Source organism: Schistocerca nitens, chromosome 1 (genome assembly GCF_023898315.1).
Source record: "Schistocerca nitens isolate TAMUIC-IGC-003100 chromosome 1, iqSchNite1.1, whole genome shotgun sequence".
Taxonomy (NCBI): Eukaryota; Metazoa; Arthropoda; class Insecta; order Orthoptera; family Acrididae; genus Schistocerca; species Schistocerca nitens.
The window spans coordinates 1,143,639,752-1,143,666,192 of record NC_064614.1 but is presented as its reverse complement, the minus strand read 5'-3'; the positions used below and the strand labels follow the sequence as shown (position 1 = coordinate 1,143,666,192).

At 43.1% G+C, this 26,441-nt stretch overlaps 1 protein-coding gene across 1 annotated transcript in view; it reads right to left on the bottom strand.

Moving 5' to 3' along the window:
- LOC126232638 (ionotropic receptor 75a-like) overlaps positions 1–26,441 on the bottom strand; it is a 133,760-nt gene that overhangs the window by 24,957 nt on the left and 82,362 nt on the right. The window contains exons 6-7 of the mRNA XM_049942810.1: positions 17,101–17,274; positions 6,683–6,900 (exon numbers count right to left, since the gene is read on the bottom strand). Of these exons, the coding sequence (XP_049798767.1) occupies positions 6,683–6,900; positions 17,101–17,274 (392 nt within the window). The remainder of the gene's footprint in view (positions 1–6,682; positions 6,901–17,100; positions 17,275–26,441) is intronic.

Below are 26,441 nucleotides of genomic sequence, written 5' to 3'. Positions count from 1 at the left end.
TTTTACATCGTCGAACGCTTTTTCCAGGTCGACAAATCCTATGAAAGTGTCTTGATTTTTCTTTAACCTTGCTTCCATTATTAGCCGTAACGTCAGAATTGCCTCTCTCGTCCCTTTACTTTTCCTAAAGCCAAACTGATCGTCAACTAGCGCATTCTCAATTATCTTTTCCATTCTTCTGTATATTATTTTTGTAAGCAGCTTCGATGCATGAGCTGTTAAGCTGATGTGAGATAATTCTCGCACTTTTCAGCTCTTGCCGTCTTCGGAATTGTGTGGATGATGCTTTTCCGAAAGTCAGATGGTATGTCGCCAGACTCATATATTCTACACACCAACGTGAATAGTCGTTTTGTTGCACTCTTAATGTTACCACCGTTGCTTTTAATGTCACCAAAGGTTGTTTTGACTTTCCTGTATGCTGAGTCTGTCCTTCCGACAATCATATCTTTTTCGATGTCTTCACATTTTTCCTGCAGCAATTTCATCTTAGCTTCCCTGCACTTCCTATTTATTTCATTCCTCAGCGACTTGTATTTCTGTATTCCTGATTTTCCCGGAACATGTTTGTACTTCCTCCTTTCATCAATCAACTGAAGTATTTCTTCTGTCACCCATGGTTTCTTCTCAGCTACCTTCTTTGTACCTATGTTTTCCTTCCCAACTTCTGTGATGGCCCTTTTTAGAGATGTCCATTCCTCTTCAACTGTACTGCCTACTGCGCTATTCCTTATTGCTGTATCTATAGCGTTAGAGAACTTCAAACGTATCTCGTCATTCCTTAGTACTTCCGTATCCCACTTCTTTGCCTATTGATTCTTCCTGACTAATGTCTTGAACTTCAGGCTACTCTTCATCACTACTATATTGTGATCTGTGTCTATATCTGCTCCTGGGTACGCCTTACAATCCAGTATCTGATTTCGGAATCTCTATCTGACCACGATGTAATCTAATTGAAATCTTCCCGTATCTCCCGGCCTTTTCCAAGTATACCTCCTCCTCTTGTGATTCTTGAACAGGGTATTCGCTATTACTAGCTGAAACTTGTTACAGAACTCAATTAGTCTTTCTCCTCTTTCATTCCTTGTCCCAAGCCCATATTCTCCTGTAACCTTTTCTTCTACTCCTTGCCCTACAACTGCATTCCAGTCGCCCATGACTATTAGATTTTCGTCCCCCTTTACATACTGCATTACCCTTTCAATATCCTCATACACTTTCTCTATCTGTTCATCTTCAGCTTGTGACGTCGGCATGTATACCTGGACTATCGTTGTCGGTGTTGGTCTGCTGTCGATTCTGATTAGAACAACCCGGTCACTGAACTGTTCACAGTAACACACCCTCTGCCCTACCTTCCTATTCATAACGAATCCTACACCTGTTATACCATTTTATGCTGCTGTTGATATTACCCGATACTCATCTGACCAGAAATCCTTGTCTTCCTTCCACTTCACTTCACTGACCCCTACTATATCTAGATTGAGCCTTTGCATTTCCATTTTCAAATGTTCTAGTTTCCCTACCACGTTCAAGCTTCTGACATTCCACGCCCCGACTCGTAGAACGTTATCCTTTCGTTGATTATTCAATCTTTTTCTCATGATAACCTCCCCCTTGGCAGTCCCCTCCCGGAGATCCGAATGGGGGACTATTCCGGAATCTTTTGCCAATGGAGAGATCATCATGACACTTCTTCAATTACAGGCCACATGTCCTGTGGATACACGTTACGTGTCTTTAATGCAGTGGTTTCCATTGCCTTCTGCATCCTCATGTCGTTGATCATTGCTGATTCTTCCGCCTTTAGGGGCAATTCCCCACCCCTAGGACAAGAGAGTGCTCTGAACCTCTATCCGCTTCTCCGCCCTCTTTGACAAGGCCGTTGGCAGAATGAGGCTGACTTCTTATGCCGGAAGTCTTCGGCCGCCAATGCTGACTGTTTATCAAAATTTAGGCAGTGGCGGGGATCGAACCCGGGACCGATGACGTTTTGATTATGAATCAAAGACGCTACCCCTAGACCACAGGACCTTAGGTTAGTTAGGTTTAAGTAGTTCTATTGTATAGTATGTTAACCAGGGGCCTAAAAATGACAGAGAGGTTCCGTCCCCGCCGCAGCCGCAGTTGTCCACACCCCCACGACGGCTACCGCAGTCCACTTTACCCCTCCGCCGCCCCACACCGAACCCAGGGTTATTGTGCAGTTCGGCCCCCAATGGACCACCCCCCCCCCCGCCCCCGCCCCCCGCCCCCAAGGAACGTCTCCCACCAGTGTAACCCCTACGTTTGCGTGGTAGAGTAATGGTGGTGTACGCCGACATAGTGTAGCTGAGGCGGAATGAGGGGAACCAGCCCACATTCGCCGTTGCGGATGGAAAACCGCCTAAAAACCATCCACACACTGCCCGGCTCACTGGACCTCGACACAAGTCCGCCTGGCGGATTCGTGCCGGGGACCAGGCCCTCCTTCCCGCCCGGAAAGCCGTGCGTTAGACCGCACGGCCAGCCGGGAGGGCTAAGAATTTCTAAGTCTAGGGGACTGATGACCTTAGATGTTAAGTCCCATAGTGCTTAGAGACATTTGAACCAAAAAAATGTAATTAAATGCAGGCTATTCTAATGATGTTCTATAATTACTGAAATGATAGTGGGATTTATTATCACAATGAGGTTTATTAATTTAAAGAACAAATATATCCAATCTTCAAATATTACGATAATACGTGGCTATTCAATTACATGACAAGTAGAACAACTTTCCATGAATAATTAGTTGGCAAAGTTGAAATGGATGTCTATCAAATTATTGTAGTTCCCTTTATTCTATTGTGAGTGGGCTGATTCCTAGTTCACTAACTTGGATAACGGTGATCAAGTAACAGAACTCATCTGTAGCATCCCACATGTAAAGTAGATCCGCTATGAACACACTACGGTGAGGCGCGGCGCTTGGACGTCAAAAATAACTGATTGAGTCCCAACTTTGCCGGAACTGCCAAATACTTCACAAAACTCCGTGGGCGATTCGTGTGGAGTCAGCTTTCAGCGATGGGTTGCCCTGCAGACTGCAATCAGGACTGGTGACCCCCCTAGCTGCACCCTTAGACAATATTCTGGTAAGTTGCGACGCTGGAAGCAAGTTATGCTGACTGGCGGTCCAGAGCAGCACTTACACAATTCTGTCCAGGTTACTGAGAGAGTGAAAATTCTGGACTCGATTGGATACCTGGTCTGTACCCCACAGCTTCTCTCTCTGGCGGTCCGAAATAGTCACCGATCTAATTCAGTTCTATGCACAAACTCTGAAAAATTAAGATACGCCGACCCCACCAAGCCACATGGCTGCCAATAGTGGCCAGTCAAGGATTTTAGTGACAATCACCTGCATACGAACTGCGCACAACCACCCCTCCGGAACACCACGAAAAATCCTACTCCATTTGAAACTCTTTGCGCCCAAAAACTAGCGATGCCTTCTCACAATAAGTATTGCAGGCTGTCTGCCACTCAGCTTGCTCTTTTAAAGTGTGCGTAGGAAGACTGCAGTATCGCATGAGTAATCAACATAGCAAAATGCTGTGCTTACGTCAGGAGCAAGCTTGGCAGACACCCCGCTGACACCAACGAGATTCTAAGATGGCACTGATACAATGCCCGACCGTCCTAACACAGGTGCCACGCCATGGCGTTGGCATAATCTACTTTCGTGTAAACCTATTAATGCAACACCTTATTGGCGCATTCAAAGGTCTACGCAAGCCTTGTTGCCTTTCATCCAGCCGAGAGAAAGCTCGTGGTGCACAGCTGCCGAGTACACTATCGAAACAGACAGCCTCCATTCCCACTATTATCACCAGGACTCAACCCTCCTCGAACTTAGCACACACAACTCCCCTGTCCCATGCACCTCTCCCATGCAGAATGTCCATCAACAGACCTGGGAAAGTTTAGGAAATGAACAAGACCCATGACCTGATTTACTTCAACAAAGATAAGTTAAAGCCATTGATACCGAATCATCTTCCAATCAACATGCCTCCGAGAAGGCAATAAAGGAGAATAAATGAAAGAGGACAAGCCAAAAGGTTATGCATCTCTCAAGGTGGCAGTCGACCACGAGCGTAAACAGAGGAGAGCTCGAGGGGTGAGGAATGGTGAAGGAGAAGAATCCCACTCGTGATTTGTGCTTCTTCAGAAGCAGAAATGACACGTGGTCATGCGGATGACTGACCCCTTCGGTGTCATAAGAGTCGTACTCGAATTCGATCACAGTGATCCACACGTAACACAAAGCAAAGGCAAGAGCATAAAACACTTGGTTATGGTTACTGTGCAATTGCTTACAGAGGTTGGCAGTGTCTTAAACGTGGTAGTTCAGATACAACCTCTAGCGGCATCATTCGGAACCATAGTTCAAAACAACCCCGTCCCCACCTTAAACGAGAGAGTTAAAGTGTTCACATAACACTGCAGGCACCCCACTAAAATGTGTTCGTGACGTGTGCATGCTGTATACAGGGTGGTCCATTGATCATGACCGGGCCAAATATCTCACGAAATAAGCGTCAAACGAAAAAACTACAAATAACGAAACTTGTCTAGCTTGAAGGAGGAAACCAGATGGCGCTATGGTTGGCCCGCTAGATGGCGCTGCCGTAGGTCAAACGGATATCAACTGCGTTTTTTAAAATAGGAATCCCCATTTTTTTATTACATATTCGTGTAGTGCCTAAAGAAATATAAATGTTTTAGTTGGACCACTTTTTTCGCTTTGTGATAGCTGGGCCTGTAATAGTCACAAACATATGGCTCACAGTTTTAGACGAACAGTTGGTAACAGGTGGGTTTTTTAAATTAAAATGCAGAACGTAGGGACGTTTGAACATTTTATTTCGGTTGTTCCAATGTGATACATGTACCTTTGTGAACTTATTTCTGCTTCAGCGTGATTACCTGTAAACACCACATTAATGCAATAAATGCTCAAAATGAAGTCCGTCAACCTCAATGCATTTGGCAATACGTGTAACGACATTCCTCTCAACAGCGAGTAGTTCGCCTTCCGTAATGTTCCCTCATGCATTGACAATGCTTTGACGCATGTTGTCAGGCGTTGTCGGTGGATCACGATAGCAAATATCCTTCTACTTTCCCCACAGAAAGAAATCCGGGGACGTCAGAACCGGTGAACGAGCGGGCCATGGTATGGTGCTTCGACAATGTCAGTGGCAGAGGGTGGCCGGACGCCCTTCCTATCGCCATGTTTTCTCCCTCTTGATGGAATTTCTGTATACCGTTTGTCAATGTTTAGTGTTATCCGATGTCAAAGAGTGCGAACGTTTTGCAAACGTGCAACTGGCGCAGTACATGGGAACCAGCCCAGTAGTCACCTAGCTGAATGTGGGAAGCTACACGCAGGCTCCCTGGTACACCAGTCCTTGTCGATAATGCGCAACTGGGTCTGGCGCACCTCCCTGAATACCAGAAATGATATTCAAACATGTGCAGCTATCCAAGCTGGTCATTCACATGCACACCAATTTTGGGCAACAATAAACTGCAGTCTTGATAGGTCATGATTCTGCTGCACCACGTGCATGTAGACACTTCTCCTTTTTACACAAGGCATAACACGGTTGAAACGTGTCAGATTAGTGTTAGGCTGATACGTTTCATATGTTATTGCTATTACACCGTCTTACAAAACTCCATATGAAGACTGTTGAGCAACTGATACTAAAATGTAGACTTTCACGGCCGAAAATGTCATGTCCATTATAATTATCCGGGCTGTTATGCCGTGATCGGTTGATGAATTCTGTGTCAGTTCCCAACGTTTCGTCCCCGTCTGCGGGGGAACATCTTCAAGGGGGTCTGTAGCTCGATGAAAGGTCCAACACACCCACTGGCTCGCTACTGACTGAGTAGCGAGCCAGTGGGTGTGTTGGATCTTCCATTTAGCTACAGACCCCCTTGAAGATGTCCCCCGCAGACCGGGACGAAACGTTGGGAATTGACACAGAATTCATCAAGCGACCACGGCATAACAGCCAGGATAATTACGGCAACTGGACGTCCGCTGAGAAGCGGCAGGTGGCCTTTTCAGATGAATCACGTTTTGTGCGCTATCGGACAGATGGTTGTTTTCGAGCACGGCTCGAAACCTCCGAAAACAAACCTGCTGCAAGAATCGTTGATAGGATTCAAGTCGGAGGGCATTCCCGTGTGATCTCGTCATTCTGGAAGGCACAATCGATTAACACACGTTTGCATCTGTCCTTCGGAACCATGTCCACCCATACGTGCAATTTGTTTTTTCTCGGCATCTACCAGCTGAACAATGCAACTTGTCACATCACTCGCAGTTGCGTGCATTATTCGGAGAGCATCAGAATGAGTTTATCGTACTCTCCTGGCCACCAAACGCTCGTATTTAAACTCAGTCGAGAATCTGTGGGACCATCTCGAACGTGGTGTACATGCAATGGATCCTCAACCGAGAAACATAGCGGGCTGGCCACGGTACATCGCATGACGGTCTGTGCTGCAAAATGTGCTTCTTGAGGCTTTTTGTACTATCTCATTAATGTGGCAGTGTAGTATGAGAGGGCTGAAAGAGAGAATGCAAAACTAGCAGTGGGTGCACAGTATTAGGCTGAGGAGAGTGGCGCACCTTGCTGACTGATGGCGGAACAAAGCAGGAGCAGCGCCGAGCTCCAGCTGCCTTCATGTCCGCCCTCGCAGCAGCGCACAGCTCGGTAGGCGAGCCACGCGGTGGCCAGCACCAGCGAGTACACCACACTGCTGGCCACCCACAGAGGGGCCTCGAACGGCCGGAACAGCGTCCCGTACACGCCCACCGCCTTTGGGTGCCGGAACGCGATCTTGGTGCTGCAAGAAAAATCCCTATATTATCTACCTCTCACCCATAATTTACACTACCTTTTGTTGCTACTGTGGTCTTTAGTCAGAGGAACCGCCCGCAGTGATTAACCATAGATCTTGCTGAGATGCCTCAATGACAATGATAGCCGTATCATATGTGCAACCACAACGGGGGCATAACTGTGGAGAGGCCAGTACAACAAGTGTTTCCTAAAGAGAGGTAGTTGCTTTTTCAATAGTTGGAGGAGCAGCAGTCTGGATGGCTGACTAATATGACCTTACTGTGGTATGCGTACTGTAAGACCTTCAGTACACACACCAGCAGATTATTTGACTTGTCGCTCTAACGAAGTAGGCGAGTGTCACCAATATGTCTCGTGGTCTTATCGTGACGTGTTTATCTTCTGCCGTTAGGTCAGAAGTTAGAAATGCCACTTGCACGCTTAGAGTAGCAGATATTGGTGACCAACTTTAAACAGAACTTGATTAATTTTCGCACACATTTATTAAAATAATAACAAGCATAAAAATTACTTACCTTGGTTCTGGATGCTATTTACAATTGACAATACGAAGCTCCTTTGGTATTGGTACATTAATCTTATTCTCACATATATCTCTGATACTTGACAAAAGTGTCTATACATTTATGTTCATGGCTATGTACAGGAATAGGGTAATCTTATTTGGCGCAGACTGAAACTTGACCATAGACTGGTAAAGACAAATGTAGAACTCGTAGAGACTGTTGCAGACAAATGCAGACCGGTACAGACGGGTGCAGACAAATGCAGACTGACTAATCGGAGGTCTGTACACTCGTTATAGTACCTCGCACGTTCATGTATCACTGCGCGAGTGTGATCCGCGAGGAGAAAAGCTTCTACGTCAGCAGCAATCTCATTGGCTGCATTACATATTAATACGCCGATTAGCGGAAGCAGAATTTGGTCCGTCTCTATGGCAGCGCCATCTCGTACTGCGGAGACGGGCGAGCGCTGCGCCTGCGCTGTTGTGCTTAGCGGGGCGTGCTCTAGTCGGAAAGTTGTGTACGCGCTGACTACGCAGAACTATGTACACAACACTTACAACGTTAACCAATAAGATTTTGTTGTGCTGCAACTGAGAACGACTAATAGCAAGGGAAAACTGCAGCTGTTATTTTTTCCGAGCGCACACAGATCTACTGTACAGTTAAATGACAGCAGTCTCCTCTTGGGTAAAATATTCCCGAGGTAAAATAGTCCCCCTTCAGGTCCGATCTCCGGGCAGGGACTACTCAAGAGAATATCGTCATCAGCAACAACAAAACTGGCTTTTTATGGGTGGTAACTTGGAATGTGAGATCCTTTAACCTGGTAGTTAGAGTAGAGAATTTAAAAAGGGAAAGGGACAGAATGAAGTTAGATATAGTGAGAATGACTGAAGTGCCGTGGCAGGAAGAACAGGACTTGTGATCAGCCGCGCGGGATTAGCCGAGCGGTCATGGACTGTGCGGCTGGTCCCGGCGGAGGTTCGAGTCCTCCCTGGGGCATGGGTGTGTGTGTTTGTCCTTAGGATAATTTAGGTTAAGTAGTGTGTAAGCGCCGGCCGCGGTGGTCTCGCGGTTCTAGGCGCGCAGTCCGGAACCGTGCGACTGCTACGGTCGCAGGTTCGAATCCTGCCTCGGGCATGGATGTGTGTGATGTCCTTAGGTTAGTTAGGTTTAAGTAGTTCTAAGTTCTAGGGGACTTATGACCACGGCAGTTGAGTCCCATAGTGCTCAGAGCCATTTTTTTTAGTGTGTAAGCTTAGGGACTGATGACCTTAGCAGTTAAGTCCCATAAGATTTCACACACATTTGAACATTTTTGAACTTGTGATCAGTTAATTACAGCTGTGTAAATAGAAAATTAATTAGGGGTAATGCGGAAGAAATTGTAATAATGAATACGAAAATAGGAACTTGGGCAAGCTACTATGAAGAGGACAGTGATCGCATTGTCGTTGCGAAGACTAGTAGGCAGGTTAGGGATTTAAAAAGGGAAATTCAAATTAGATGTAGTGAGAATTCATGAAGTGCAGTGACAGGAAGGGAAGGACCTCTGGTCAGGTAAGTACAGTGTAGTAAATAGAAAATCAAATAGGGGTAAAGTAGAAGTAAGTCTAATAATGAATAAGAAAATAGGAATTTCTGTAAGCTACTATGAAGAGCATAGTGAAAGGTATTATCGTAGCAAAGACAAACAAAAAGCGCGCAACCACCACAGTGGTACAAGTTTATTTGCCGACTAGGAAATGTATGATGCCATAAAACAAATTATTCAGCTACTTAAAGGAGACGAAAAATTAATTACGGTGGGTGATTTGAATAGTGAAAGTGTAGGAGAACATGGAATGGGGAAAAGAATGAAAGAGGAAGTCACCTGGCATAATTTTGTGTTGATTTAATCACTGATAACTCTTGATTTCAGAATCAGGTATGGATGAATTTTCACTTCGCAGTGGAATGTGTACTGTTTTGAAACTTCCTAGCATATTAAAACTGTGTGGGAGATCGGACTCGAACCTGGGACATCTGTCATTTCCTGGAAAGTGTTCACCTACTGTCCTATCCAAGCACGACTCATACAACTTTACTTTTGCTAGTACCTCATTTCCCATCTTTCAAACTTCTTCAAAGTGTACACCATGTAGGACTAGTACTTCAGTTTTATCTCTGACAAGGATTAAATGTCCTGAGAACACCCCTTGCCGTGTTGCTTCAGTTGGCAAGACTCAACGGGACCAGCAGCATCTATGAAGATGTTCAACGGAACTCGGGACGAAACATTGTGAACAAAAAAGTTTCATACACCAGGACCATACAAAGCGGAAGATGCAAAAGAAACTAGTTCTTCTGTATTACCGTATTTCAAAAGCTTCTGTCCCACTCATGTCTGTACGGCTTGACGTCCACGTCTCACTTGTTTAAGGCTACGCTCCAGACAAGTCTTTCTGTGATTTAAATTTATATTCAATGCCAATATCTTTTTGATCTGCTTTTACTATAACGAGCAGCGCTGTAGCTGCTAGACAGGGTGCCTGATTAAAGACCATGGGTCTGGTACATCGACCAGCCGGAGTGTGCTGTTTTTGTCTTCTAGACAAATGCATGACTGGTTATTTACCTCGGCCTCAGGTAAAATGCAGTAACAGACTGAAAAAGGCTTACAAGTTTCCCAAACACATGGCGCACACTGTTTTGCTCAGTTAAGTCAACTAACAACAATGGCGATGGTTAAAATAAAATAAATTTTCTTAATTATGTAAAGAGCGTATCCCATTCGAGACGATACCTGCTAGGAAATTTAATTGACGAAAGGAGGAAATATAAAAATGCAGTAAATGAAGCAGGCAAAAAGGAATACAAACGTCTCAAAAATGAGATCGACAGGAAGTGAAAAATGGCTAAGCAGGGATGGCTAGAGGACAAATGCAAGGCTGTAGAGGCGTATATCTCCAGGGGTAAGATAGATACTGCCCACAGGAAAATTAAAGAGACCTTTGGAGAAAAGAGAACCACTTGCATGAATATCAAGAGCTCAGATGGAAACCCAGTTCTAAGCAAAGACGGGAAATCAGAGAGGTGGAAGGAGTATATAGAGGGTCTATACAAAGGCGATGTTCTTGAGGACAATATTATGGATATGGAAGAGGATGTAGATGAAGATGAAATGGGAGATATGACACTGTGTGAAGAGTTTGACAGAGCACTGAAAGATCTAAGTCGACAACATTCCATTAGAACTACTGACAGCCTTGGGAGAGCCAGCCTTGACAAAACTCTACCATCTGGTGAGCAAGATGTATGAGACAGGCGAAATTCCCTCAGACTTCAAGAAGAATATAATAATTCCAATCCCAAAGAAAGCAGGTGTTGACAGATGTGAAAATTACCGAACTATCAGTTTAATAAGCCACGGCTGCAAAATACTAACACGAATTCTTTACAGACGAATGGAAAAACTGGTAGAAGCCGACCTCGGGGAGGATCAGTTTGGATTCCGTAGAAATGTTAAATGTCGGAACACCACGAGAGGAAATACTGACTCTACGACTTATCTTAGAAAATAGATAAAGGAAAGGCAAACCTACGTTTCTAGCATTTGTAGACTTAGAGAAAGCTTTTGATAATGTTGACTGGAATACTCTCTTTCAAATTCTGAAGGTGGCAGGGGTAAAATACAAGGAGCGAAAGGCTATTTAGAATTTGTACAGAAACCAGATGGCAGTTATAAGAGTCGAGGGGCATGAAAGGGAAGCAGTGGTTGGGAAGGGAGTGAGACAGGGTTGTAGCCTCTCCCCGGTGTTATTCAATCTGTATATTGGGCAAGCAGTAAAGGAAACAAAAGAAAAATTCGGAGTAGGAATTAAAATCCACGGAGAAGAAATTAAAACTTTGAGGTTCTGTCAGAGACAGCACAGGACCTGGAAGAACAGCTGATCGGAATGGACAGTGTCTTGAAAGGAGGATATAAGACGAACATCAACAAAAGCAAAATGAGGATAATGGAATGCAGTCGAATTAAATCGGGTGATGCTGAGGGTATTAGATTAGGAAATGAGACGCATAAAGTAGTAAATGAGTTTTGCTATTTGGGGAGCAAAATAACTGAGGATGGTCGGAGTAGAGGAGATATAAAATGTAGACTGGCAATGGCAAGGAAAGCGTTTCTGAAGAAGAGAAAATTGTTAACATCGAGTATTTGTATGGAGTGTAACCATGTATGGAAGTGAAACGTGGACGACAAATAGTTTACACAAAAAGAGAATAGAAGCTTTCGAAATGTGGTGCTACAGAAGGATGCTGAAGATTAGGTGGGTAGGTCACATAACTAATGAGGAGGTATTGAATAGAATTGGAGAGAAGAGAAATTTATGGCACAACTTGACTAGAAGAAGGGACTGGTTGATGGGACATGTTCTGAGGCAGCAAAGGATCACCAATTTAGTATTGGAGGGCAGCGCGGAGGGTAAAAATCGTAGAGGGAGACCAAGAGATGAATACACTAAACAGATTCAGAAGGATGTAGGTTGCTGTAGTTACTGGGAGATGAAGAAGCTTGCACAGGATAGAGTAGCATGGAGAGCTGCATCAAACCAGTCTCAGGCCTGAAGACCACATCAACAACTGCTAGGAGACAGTGAGAGTTAACACAGGTCTGATTTATAGAGAAGCTTTTCTTGTTGTTGGGAACCTTTTCAGTTGCAAATAGGAAAGAGACTTCTAGTTTCAGTTTCGGCCCTGAAACCAAACTGAGCTCCTGGCTGTCTTGGCTACAACAGTTCTTTTTTTTCTGAGACCTCTCTCCTCCTGCCCAATTTCTAGATATTCTCTATAAACTGACTGAACCTTCTGGCAACCTTGACGACAACTGTAGGAAGTAACATTAACGTGATGTATAAAAATTAAGTAAGCCTCATCAGAAACTGAGAGAATATGTAAATTTACAAGACGCTCCAAGCATTTCAGTTTGTCATAGAGCTAAATCACAGAACTTTTGGAATACAGCAGTGTCAACAAAGTGTAATTACAGAAGATACAACCTATAGAACGTCTAAAGAACTAAGAATGTTCAAAAACTTTTTCCATAAAAACAGGCAACTCTCGTGACTCTCCAGGCAGTCAATATTATATGCTCGGCACATGGCCTTCGAGTCTGTCGCTGGATCACCTTGTATAAATACCACAATATTTCTCCAGGCCAACTTCTCGACATTATCAGGTGGGGGCTACTGGTTACTGCTGCAAAATAACAACTACTTACTGCCTGTCACTGAGCGACATGTCTGAGTGTGATTAGTTCTATTAGCCGCCGTTTTGACAATTGATGACTACAAGACATGTCCCTATAGCGCACATAGCACGCGTAATTTGATGCTCACATATCATGTACATCTGATTTTGAGACTGGAGGCCTTGAAATTGGTAATGGTAAAACGAAATGAGGACGACTTAGTTGCAGTACGAGACAAAGTTTCTTTCCTGTAATTATCCATAAGATTGTATCCCATACAGTCACATTAACGATGGAAATCTCTAGTACATTTAATTATTCTTTTTTACTCGCAAAAGCTACGAAATAGCAAATATACAGTGTAACTGACCTGTTCCTACTGGTTATTACGTTATTATTGGGAATGTAAATACTTATTGCTTGTGAAGTTAACGTGAGAAGATTAGGGTCGCCACCGACTCTAACCACACAACTAATCGAAGGTTTGGTCGAGTCGGAAAATAAATTAATTTGATCACAGACCAAAAATTCACAAAAATGCATACGTTGTGATGTCGCTCATAGTGGATACGATGTAATTAATAGTATTGCCCGTGCACTATTCACGACAATCAAACATTTAAAATAAAATAGAAAATGCATGAACACTGCATAAGATCAGCTGCCAGCAACACACCCGAAAATAAGACTTAATCTAAAGCATTTGTTATAAAATACCAGGGGAGACTAATTACTGGACCTGTGGGTGTGGAAACGCGTTGGATGTGCTAACGGGAAAGCTACGAGGTGAGTGGCTTAGGTGCAAAAACGTAATCTCGGAACACAAGAGAAAATTGTAGATAAAATCATTTATTCCTAAGATATGGATGTGAGGCATGTACACAATTCCTGATAACATTAATTCCTAAAACATTAAAGAAAAGCGTCGATACGTTCACCGCTATAATCTACAACTAAAATCATTGGTGTGAATCATTCATACAACTCCTGTTGCCTGATAACTGATCGCAATAACTCGTGAAACGGTACACGTTTCGCAGTACACCCGCGTGCCCACGTGGTTTGTGGAGACGCAATATCTAGGTATCGTGGCCAAGTTGCAACAATATCACATCACACAATCATGAATAGTTAACGTTCTTTAAAACAAACATGAGATCGGACAGTTAGTGATGACGGTAGCCCAACAAAACTTTAATGTGCAACCACGTGGTCGGCTCCCCACGGACGCGAGAAGGCAAAGCTATTAATATTTAGAAAAATGAAAGCTTATACAGGCACAGCTGAAGGCAAACAGACATTCATACAGAAGCGAGTGCTCACTTCTTATCGACAACTTTGTGTGGCGCTTTTCCGGTGGATCCAAGTCTGCTATAGAAATTTACTAAAAGAAAAATCTGCCAAAGTTTTGCATTCCTCGCTGCGACAAGGCAATGCAATCTTTCAGAGTTGAAAAGCGAGACCAAAAGCTAACAGCTCTCCCCTCGCCAAGTAACAACGCGCCACGCGGTCAGTCTAACTCACCCTTCTTCGACTGGAGCTGGAGCACAGCTGTGGACGCTTCCCGTACCGGCGGCAGACTGCATCCCGCTTCTTCTCCAGCCTCTTCCACGCTCCGCGTGGCCCGGAAAACCCAAAGATGCTATTTCCGCCACCAACTTAACGTATGTGGATTTCTCACAAGTAGCGAAAACCTCTTTGCCTACTTGACCACTACGAGAGTTGGCTATTCTGTACAACTGCTGCTGAATCTGTACGACTATCGCAGACTTTCTGCAGCAGACTACGCCACCGTCTAGCAACGTGACACACAACCACATTCATTCAATCACACCACTATGATAATTATGAGAAAAGAGAAATAAGGAAGGAAAGAGAAATACTAGTGAAAATGGGCTATAGGACTAATGAAAGGTGGCTACCGGACCCTTTCAACAGGGTCATTATAATTAAGGTTAAACTTTCAAAACGCTGTAGAAATAACACCACTGGTCAGAATGATGTAAAATTGCAACGGAATATTATTGGAGAAGGGGGAAACGTATGGCAGAAGAAAAAAAAAAAATTCTGAAAATTGATCAATAGATGGCGCTGTACGTGTCATAATACGTAAATGAAAACACCTGTCATGGGCACGACCCATTGAAGTTGGTATAAACACGTCGGGTACACGACTTTTCCTCCTTTCGCGTCTGTGACGTTCGCCAAGACTGTCTCAATACAGGATCGCGCTCTGCTTGCAAAGTTGTATTACAAGAATGATGACTGTGCACATGTCGCGCTGCAGAAGTTCCGGACACTGAAGGGTTTGAAAAAAGGCGTTGGTCCGATGACTGCCGTGGGTCTGGAGAAAATGATTCGGAAATTCGAAAAGACGGGCTCTTTTGATGTGCAACCTGGTAGAGGGAGGAAACGAAGTGATTCGACGTCAGTGGAAACAGTGGCCGCAGCAATGCAGGAGGAGATGAGTAGTGGTGTGCAAACGTGTGGTGCACGGGGAATTGCCCTAACATTGAACATTCCTGTGAGCACGGTGCGTAAAATCCTACAGAACGTCCTTCTTTGCTATCCATTCAAAATTACCCATGTACACGAGTTGCTTCCTGTTGACATGCCGGCAAGAGAGACCTTTGCTTTAGAATTTCTCGCTCGCGTGGAAATGGACAATGACTGGCCGTGGAAGATTTTGTGGACAGACGAAGCCCACTTCCATCTGACAGGATATGTCAATACACAGAATTGTCGAATATGGGCAACGGAAAATCTACACGCAAATCAACCAGTACCAGTTCATCCTGAGAATGTGTCACTGTGTGGTGCTGGTTTATGGCATTATCTATCATAAGGCCATATTTTTTCGAAGGGAGGGGTGCTTCCGGTCCTGTCACCTGTACCGTCACTGGTAAGCGGTATGAGTGTCTTTTGCGCAACCACGTCATTCCAGCTCTCCATCAACGTGGATGCGTGGATGAGGTCATTTTTATGCAAGATGGCGCACCTCCGCACATTGCAAATCCAGTTGAGACTGCTGAAGCTCCATTTCCGAAATGCTAGAATTATCAGCCGCCATTTCCCTACAGCCTGGCCGTCCCGATCACCTGATCTTAATCCATTTGACTTCTGGCTGTGGGACTATCTGAAGGATGTTGTGTTCAGTGTTCCGGTTACAAACTTAGCTGCACTGAAGGCACGTATTGCGCAACACACGCTGAACATGACGCCGGAAACACTTCGATCAGTTGTGGAACATGCTGTTTCTCGATTTCAACTTGTTGCAGAAAACGGTGGACAGCATATTGAACATGTTTTGCACCAGTCACACGGAAATTAATTATCCGATTTGATTTTGATTGAGTCATGTTTTTATGCGATTTCTGCCCTCAGGAAAATTAAAAAACGATGTGAGTGGTGCCTTTTAAGCGGTATTTGGCCTCAGAACAAAAAAGAAAAACGATTTTTACCATGCGCTGTGATATGACCTTGCCGTAGTGGATGGGCTTGCGCAACCAACAGTATCACACCTGTACACCCATGAATACTGAGTAGTACAGTTTGTTTAATGTCAAACGTGCACCTTAGGCACTGTTGTATGATTCATTTGTTATCTAGAGTCGACCACTATTAAATTATGATGCTTACAGCACCATCCATTGCTACATTTTGTAACTATTTATTTTTCTTCTGCCATACGTTTTCCCCCTTCTCCGATAGTATTTCGTTGCAATTTGACACCATTCTGATCAGTGGCATTATTTCTACTGAGATTTTAAAGTTTAACTTTAATTATAATCACCCTGTATATATCGTCCGTGAAATTTCGATCAAATTACCAGATGTCTGAAATGGCATGCATGATGTTTCGGCGCAGTATCTTCTGGTAATTTTCAGGTTCACATCATAACAGCAATACGGAATCCAGCATTTCGCCTTAAATTGTATGAGAAGATCTTGATTCCGGGAAAATTTTAAATTTCCAAAACTGTGAAAGGTTGTTCGCATTGTAATAGTAAAAATTATTCATGTTTATTTAACAGCTGATAACATTTTGAGAACATTAGAATTAAAGTTGTAGTAGATAACATTTTAAAACAGCAGAAGTGGAATTTTATCATTGATTCCATATTAGAGCGCCAGAGACATTGGAGGGGTACTGACAGTTGTTGTCATTTATTATTATTATTATTATTATTACGCATAGCCATCTGCTACACAGATGACGTGGTATGTCCTGCATATTATTATAATTATTCTTTTCTTGCAATGCTCGTATGTTAGTCAGGTGACGGATTTGGCCGAGAATATCTTACAAATCACTATCCACCAGCGAAGAATAGTTCAATGGTGCTACTAAATTATGTTTGGTACAGTTTTTTGCGAATGTAAAGCTGCAATTGGCAAGTTAGTGTCGCCAGCTGGTTGCGTTGCGGTGTACAACTCTTTAACTCACGTCCAGAGTACGCCCGGCCCAGTAAAGTCGATGAAATTGAGTCGCTCGTGCGTGATCACCAGCGCCGTGACGCCGATATCGACGGTGCCGTTCGCCAGCAGGCCGACCACCCCGTCCATTGTTTTGTTACCCAGAACAGCGAAGCCGAAAGAAGATGTGGAGTACAGAACGATCCTGCAACAAGGTTCAAAACTGGTTTCATGAATTCTGTCAGTAGTCTCGAAGAAACAAACACCTCATGTGTAGCAACATCAAAACCAACAAGGAACTCAGAACATAATTACATGTGAGAAAAGAATATAAGTTGCAGTACTTTTGTGAATCATGTTTAAGAATAATATCACTTCGATGGCATCTCTTATTGGTGACGCTTGTAGAAGCAGTTAATGGAAGTTGTGGGAAGTTTTGGGTGTTATCGTGAATTAAATATCGACAGCTTATTATCGTATTGCTTTCTGTTATGTTAAATAGTTTTATGGCGATATTATCTGGGAACAAACCAGACAAAGTCAAAACAGTTGATCGATCACCCTAACCGACCACCAGGAAAAAGATAAATTATGCACAGAGTATATTTTTCCCACGATGAGACTGAGTGATTAGAGGTGCGCTTGTGATCCCGTCCTGTTAAAAGCCATACTTCCAGAGGACTGGAGTCTGTCACAATATCGAACCCACATAAGGCGTTACATCGCATTCCTGGAGGAAGCGCCTAGTCAATACACCAAGATCACAAGCTATGTGGGTGGGGGGGGGGGGGGGGGGGAGGGGGAGCGGGAGGGGAGGTATCAAATCGATTGTCTGTGAAGTCTTCCTACAGAAACATTACTTCGTGTAGAGTTTTATGCAATAAAACATGCCCCATCTCTTAACAACACAGCAGTCGCACTTCGGACACTTCCCTGAAATTCCCGAGAAAAAGCTTCGTCTTGCAGTGCCCGGCCGGCCACTGTGGCCGAGCTGTTCTAGGCGCTTCAGTCCGGAACTGCGCTGCTGCTACGATCGCAGGTTCGAATCCTGCTTCGGGCATGGATGTGTGTGATATCCTTAGGTTTAAGTAATTCTAAGTCTAGGGGACTGATGACCTCACATATGAAGTCCCATAGTGTTTATAGCCATTTGAACCATATGCAGTGCCCGTGGTTTGTATGTCCGAACAACATCCTAAGGTCGTGAGATACATTTTTCTAGCCTTGAAATAGGTAAATATAATGAAAATAGTAAATTTTAACGCATTATCCAAGAGCATAAGTGATATATCGATAAAAAGATGTACATGTGAAAGAACGCTGCGATGCAGCTATCGCTGATGCAGAGTATGTGTAACAAACAGCTTATGTTAGATCGCGCATTAGTGGGCATTTGTTGTTTGGGAGTAGCAGTAATAGCGTGGCAGAGGCTGGCAGTGTCTGTTGCGATGTTCCTACTATCCCCGAGCAACAACTGTCCGCTACTGCGCTACCTAACATAAGCTCTTTGTTACTCATACTCTCCCTCAGCGATAGCTGGCTCGCAGCGTTGTTTCACATGTACATCTTTGTAATCGATATATCGCTTATGCTCTTCGATAATACATTAAAATTAACAACTTTTAGTATATGTATCTCTTTCAACCTTTATTCAGAAACCTCACGGACAGCGACGTTTTTAACTTGATACCATCATCATTCTCACAAGGGAACCTCCCCATCGCACCCCCCTCAGATTTAGTTATAAGTTGGCACAGTAGATAGGCCTTGAGAAACTGAACACAGATCTATCGAGAAAACAGGAAGAAGTTGTGTGGAACTATGAAAAAAATAAGCAAAATATACAAACTGAGTAGTCCATGCACAAGATAGGCACCATCAAGGATATTCTGTGCTCACTGGAGTAGTGGTCCCGTGGTTAGCGTGAGCAGCTGTGGAACGAGAGGTGCTTGGTTCAAGCCTTCCCTCGAGTGAAGATTTTTACTTCCTTTATTTTCGCCAAGTTATGATCTGTCCGTTCGTTCATTTACGTCTCTGTTCACTGTAATAAGTTTAGTTTCTATGTTTTCCAACCGCACCGCAAAACCGCGCGATTAGTGGACGAAAGGACGTGCCTCTCCAATGGGAACCGAAAACGTTTGATCACAAGGTCATAGATCTACCGATTCATCCACAGGAAAACACGTCTGATATATTCTATACGACACTGGTGACGGCATGTGCGTCACATGACAGGAATATATTGTCGACCCACCTACCTTGTACACTTGGCGAATGGGTGAAAAGATTCTTCTACCTTGCCCGATTTAGGTTTTCTTGTGGATGTCATAGTCACTCCCAAAAAAGTGATGAAAACATAGGAGTTTGTCACATAAACTGCAACAAATAAATGCAACAGTCTCACAGTCGCACACTTTTCCCTGTGCTCTGTCAAAACATATGTTTTTAACGTTTTCAAATTTTTCCGTGTGTAGACTGTCTAATCCTGCATATGTCCAAGCAAATCTGAACATGTCCTGGAATTTTGGAGAGCGAAGTTGATTATGTGTGAGTACCTGAACTTTGATAATTGTCTCAAAATAAAAAAATTAAACTTTTCACTCGAGGGAAGACTTGAACCAAGGATCTTTCACTCCGCAGCTGCTCACGCTAACCACGGGACCACGGCGCTACTGAGCCGATCGTATCTTTGATGTTACTTATCTTGCGCATGGACTACTCAGTTTGTATATTTTGCTTATTTTTTTCATAGTTCGACACAACTTCTTCCTGTTTTCTTAGTTGATCTGTGTTCAGTTTTTCAAGGCCTATCCACTGTGCCAACTTATAACTAAATCTGAGGGGGGTGCGATGGGGAGGTTCCCTTGTCAGATGCCCGCATCTCGTGGTCGTGCGGTAGCGTTCTCGCTTCCCACGCCCGGGTTCCCGGGTTCGATTCCCGGCGGGGTCAGGGATTTTCTCTGCCTCGTGATGGCTGGGTGTTGTGTGATGTCCTTAGGTTAGTTAGGTTTAAGTAGTTCTAAGTTCTAGGGGACTGATGACCATAGATGTTAAGTCCCATAGTGCTCAGAGCCATTTGAACCTTGTCAGATGCGCCAGCGGTCTAGACAAAATATTTTTTAGTATCCCGTCGGCACTGAGACCTAAGACGCGGAACATGAGCCCGGATTGGACGGGAAAGAAGCAGACAACAGTTCGGCGGCGCTCTGTAGGAAACACCCCGGCATTCATCTGGAGTGCTTCATGAAAACCGCAGGAAGCCTATATCTGACTGTCACGTCTCTCAGTCTAACAGCGATTTCGCTAAATCGCTTAAGCCGAAAGGACTGTCGATTTCCTCCCCCAAATCCGAGCCTGTGCTGTGTCTCTAATTACCTCGTCGTCGACGGGGCGTTAAACCTTAATGTCCCTTCCGTCAGTCTAACTTGTCTCAGTCAGCCATGTCCCTCACGTTTCAGTGTAGCAATTGAAAAGCTTCAATGTCTAACACAGGTGTAATTAATTTTTTTCGTAGACGTATTTGGTAATTGGTTCAGTGGTCTATATTTATCATACTTGACTTTTGTTTACTCTTTGTCATACTGCCAATTTTCTTGAATGAACGAGTTTTTGGTAAGTTATTAAGTAGTTACTTCTCATAAAAGTTAATAATTTAACCTGTAATCAGACTGCAAAGTACGCATGAAAGTATAATGGCTGTAAAAGTGGTGAAGTATTGTCTATTTGAAAATTCATTGTCAACACGCAGCGGGCGATTGGGAGCTGTGTGCGTGATACTCAACATAGCGGTACACATGCGATGAAAAACGCAGATTAGTACTGTTCACTGTTAATCATTCTGAAACTTGACGTGGACAGAATGCTGCAGTAGGCATATTGAATGGCTCATTGGCGTGGGGAAGAAGTCTAGCCACGGTGACACAGATGGTATGCTGGTAGTAACTGATGGCGTGGACTACAGCTTCATTACCAGAACGTTCGGGTAACGCGCTGATTGTGTACTGTTTCCAGGAAAAAAAAATTACTCTGAACTGTGACCTTGGGCATTCATTGCGTTTATGAAGACTCTGAATAATGTATGAACTATTATGGAAATTAAGTCTCATGCTTCTTGACAGAGCGTAGGGGAACGATGCGGGAGACCCGCACCGCCGTACTAGGCAAGGTCCTAATGGAGGTGGTTTGCCGTTGCCTTCCTCCGATCGTAATGTGGATGAATGATGATGATGAAAACGACACAACAACACTCAGTTATCTTGGGGCTGGTGAAAAAGCCTGACTCGGCCGGGAATCGAACCGCGGACATGATTAATTTATGAAAAAATATAGCATATTCTCGTAATTAATTAAGTGCAACAAATAATTTATAATCTTAATAGGCAACAAAAGAAGCTGAAAAAACATGATAGATTCAACTTTGTCCATTAAGATTACTAAATTCATTGGTGTAATTAATAAAAACTCTCTAAAAATATATTTGCTGCGTTTCACTGAGCAGCTTATTCAGATTGGGTATGGAACAGGGCAGCAATGCACAATTGCATCCAACCTTATTTAGGCAGTTAAGATAATGCTGTGTGTGTGTGTGTGTGTGTGTGTGTGTGTGTGTGTGTGAGAGAGAGAGAGAGAGGCAAAAATTGAAGACGAAAGTAACTTTAATATGATGTGTCAATGCCAAGTAACAAGTCGATGGAACTTGGAACATATATCGAAAGTACTGCTATAGTATAGTCGGAAGGTGACTGGAAGAAATACGCAACGAGACGAACAGAAATTACACTTTTACTCGAAGACTATAATTAAACTGAAGCCACTGTGATTTATGATGGACCCCTGGACATTACAAAAGGAGGGACATGGTTCTTAATAGGGTGTGTGTCCACCACGTACGGAAATGTTTGCTCTGCAGCGTGTTGCTGTGCTGGGCGCGAGGCTGGTAAGGACTTATTGTGGTTGACAAGGACTGGATTTTCGCTGGTGCATATGGACGCGGTGCAATGCGCCTTCCCGATGGGCAGGCCAGTTCACTCGCCATTCGCTGAATATCCCCTCTTTCCTAGACCTCCTCCACCTGCTCACGACTATTGTAATCCATAAAAACGAAGTCACTGCTGAGCGCACCCTCTAAACATTCACATGGGGAAGGAGTACAGCGCCACAGTAACGTTGACCAGTGAGTGTATCGGTCTCAAAGATTTGAAGGTCCGTACGCCATGCGACATTATGCCTTCCCACACCAAAACACCTGAACAACCAAAACAATCATATTCAACAATGCTGGAGGTATTCTCAAGCGACGAGAGGTGGCAAAATGTAATGCATCCAGGAACACTGCCGGATATGATCGTTTTGGTGGTATAAATCTTATGGTGTGGGGATTGTAATATCCATGCCAATATTTTATTCAAAATAATATTCACGACAGCATTGTATGTGGAGTGTGACTGGACTTTGATCCTATTCTCGTAATACTAATGAAAAGGACTTCATTGTTAATCAAATAATAAATAATTATTGTCAACGATATAATTTAGTATTTCGTAAAAAACTGTATCTCAGACAATACCCTTGTAAAAAGATAATGAAAATCCATAGAGTAGAAATATTTTTGGAGTGAGCATTGCGTCCTGCGCATGTTGTCAACATTAAACTGGAATTGTCACGTGATCTAGGGACGACGTCGATTGTTTAGCGCCAATTCGCGTCCGCCATCAGGTAACGTCCCGTCTCGTCATATAACACCAAAACATTCTACAGTACCTTTCGAATGGAGGCATTCGCACAGGTCGTCAACGGAACGTCACGTCATTTCACGGTACGTCAAGGTTTCTCGGGAAGAAAATTTTAACGGTACCAGTCTGTTAACATCTTAAGTTAAACTATTTTCGCCGCGCTCATTCTCCTTATAATAGGGGATGTTGTACTGTTGTATCGTCATAATCTTTATTTCATAATAGCGCTTTGTTTTAGTGATAAATTGGAGATGTTCCATGACGACTGGGATATTTTTTCCACTTTCTTACACAACCGAGGTTGTATATCTGAAGGCGAAAAGTTATTTACGTTTTACGATAACACAACGGCGCCGACGCCCATAATGTATGTGTATAAGAACATAAGTAGACGAAGCAAATTCCACCATATGACATTTTAAGCAAAAAAGTCAGCTTTAATGAAGGAGTAAAACACAGTTTTTTATGACGTTATTAATTACGTAAGAAAAAAACATAATGGATAAGTTTAACAGGCTTCATTAATTCGTTTGAATGTACATATTTTCCCTAGCAAATAATTCTCATTGCTTTGAAACGTTGTCTCACTTCTCAGTAATTTACCAAACATAATTGATCAAGAACATAGGTTATAAAGTTTGCTTCGGCCATTGATTAATTTTGTCGTTGTTAGCTCCTCAGTTCTGATACTATTCTCTAACATTTTATGCATATTAGGGATGGTGACTCAAAACCCCAATTTCGCCGTTCAGTACTGTGTTAAGCGACTTGACGAGATGTGACATGAAAGACATTGTAAATACATGCTGACGTAAAGCTTCTGTGACGCCATGCTCGTTCATTTTGCTCTTCAAAGCTGAGAGACCAATTTATTTCAAATATGAGACGTAAACTGCTTTGGTGCCTGCAAAACGTCTATACTAAATCCACAGCACTTACGAAGGGAGTCTGTCTTTACTAGCGATATGACGTGACCATTGTGGTAACGTATGTTGACAACACAAAATCAATTCTGCGCTTCTGAATGCTCACTCCAGAGATATTTCTACTCTATGTGAAAATCTCAATCTTTTGTTATCTATGATTTTGTTGAAAAATCCTTCTTCTTGTTAGAACTGTTGTACATATTATGTGATTGATATCTCGTAAAACACGTCTGTAAAAAACTGTACTACGTTGCTAACCGATATTTGAAAATATGGTTTATGTATTACTGAAATGAATCTTCTTTGGAGTTTTATTTTATTGTAATTCTCAGCCTATAAAAATGTTGTTTTCTGCTCAGCTACCAAAGAGCGCAGCCGTTAGCACTATTGATCTACAGCGCAGTGTATTGGTAAATGGTGAATATTAACGTGTCTTTTAACATTGAGAAATATTTTCAAATATTAATGCATATAGTGAAGACGAGAAAAGATTTAAAATATATTATTTATTACGAGTAAAACAGCCTGAAGTAGAATCGGTAAGTGCTTGTCTTACGTTAAGCGCCATCTTAATGAAATACGGCAGCGACAGTTTTAAATTGTTTTTCTATACAGACTTCTATACAGACATTGTTGGCTATAATTTCGGTAATAACTGTGTATTAGTGGCCGAGGGCCCACTCTGAGGTAATAAATTCCAGTTAGACTGTGAATACATTGAACTTCTACGAATGCAAACAGCCTCTTACGTATAAATTATTATCTGCTGATGTATGAAGCCTGGTAATTTCGTAACAACTTTTATGAAACATTTTGACACGAAAATACATTAGTGTTGTGTACGTGTTGTATTGTGTGACAAAACTGTTCATTTTGCTTAAAGAAAAGTGTTGCCACCTCGAATACCAAAAGCGTTAATTTTGATGGACGATCCGCAACTAGCAAAGAGTCTTTTAAACAACAGCACTGAAATTATTAAAAATCATTAATCTTGTTTAGTTCAGATTACTTATCATACGTTTGGCTTTTTTGTTGGTTATAAAATGATTACTTACTTGTCAGACAACATTACTACACTTTCCCAGGTGATTTCTTTAACTAAATAACGTTCATTAGCCGGGAAAAGTAGTCATTAAATAAAACCTCATGTTACATTAATGATAAGTAATCAATTTTATTGTAATCTTGCTGACTTGTGCAACACAACACATGCACAGTTACACCGCACGTCACAGGATGCACACCGTTGCATGGATGTAGTGACTTAAAAAATCTTTGAATGCGGTACACTCACTGGTCAATATTATTGTGCCACTGTACCTATAACACAACTGTTTGATCTACTACATTACGACGATGTTGTCCCTCTCCACTCCAAGAAGTTAACGATACATATTTCAGGTACTGATAGTTGGAGGAAGCAAACAATCACATACTAGAATAAGACCAGTAGCTCTTAGCTGATCACAAACAGTGTGATTTATTGCAGTGATTAAGACAATCAGTTTTAGAAATATTCTGCATGCTACCGTACATCACTGATCGCTTCACACTGAAACTCGACAGCGAACAAACGCGACGTACATAATTATATCAAAAGAAAACCAGTAATTTCATCCTATAAGTGCCGGCAAGCACATCTTTTGAGTTTCACTCAGTTCGACCGCGGATTTCACACTCCCACCAATAACTCCACTAGGCTGCCACGCTAAGCCCTCGCGCCCACCATCAACAATCACCCATTAATAAAAGCATTGGCATCGCGCAGCAATTATTTTGGAATTCTGCCTTAGCTAAACCAGAATAAGCTGCAGTATACACACTGCGATGAAGCAGATCGATAAGTTTACGATCGAATGTTGCCAGTGATTTTTTCCTAAAAAAAAGTTTGAGGGTACTGCGACATTGGGTATAATGCAACGAAAATTACTTAAAACTGAAGCATGGGATACCACCCGTCTGCTTTTAGCCATGACGTCATCAACATCATCATGGTAGCGGGACCGTAGAGACATCTATCCGTATCTCGGCGTTTGAGCGTACGCATATCCGTTTAGCACTACCATCGCCCACTATTGGCGGGCGAGGGCACTACATGCTTGTCGAACTGGCTGCCAGCGATTCAGTTGTCGATAACGGTTGCCGCAGCTTCGAAATGCTTGAAACAGTCAATGACATCGCTTTTCCCACAAAAAACTGCACTGGTATCGTTCGTATTGCAATTACCAACACGGAAAAATAAAATAAAAATTTACGTCCGTGAAATAAATCTTTGGCACTCTTCCAAGTTCTCAACACTGTAAAAAAATTACTTTGCTGACGAAAAAGTTTAGGGGTACGCATCCCCCAGCGTTCCCCCAGAAAAACAGCACTGAATGTTGCACATAATGACAAATATCTTGACGTTTGGCTATACATACGCCTACCCCTTTCCAGGAGTGCTTTCGGCCCTGACTTCATTTTTGTGGATGGCAACGCGCGACTACATCGAACATGGGTGCAGAGGCTCTTGAAACGAGAGAATATTCAGTAAATGGACTGGTTTGCTTGTTCCGCTGACTTAACTCCCATCAAGCAGGTTTGGGATGCGTTTGGAAGACGTATTCCAGCACGTCCACATGCACCAGCGACGACCATCCAGCCTCTGTCAACCTCGCTGCTGGAGGAAAGGAATACCCTACCACAAGAACCCTTATCAGCCTTGTGGCCAGCAT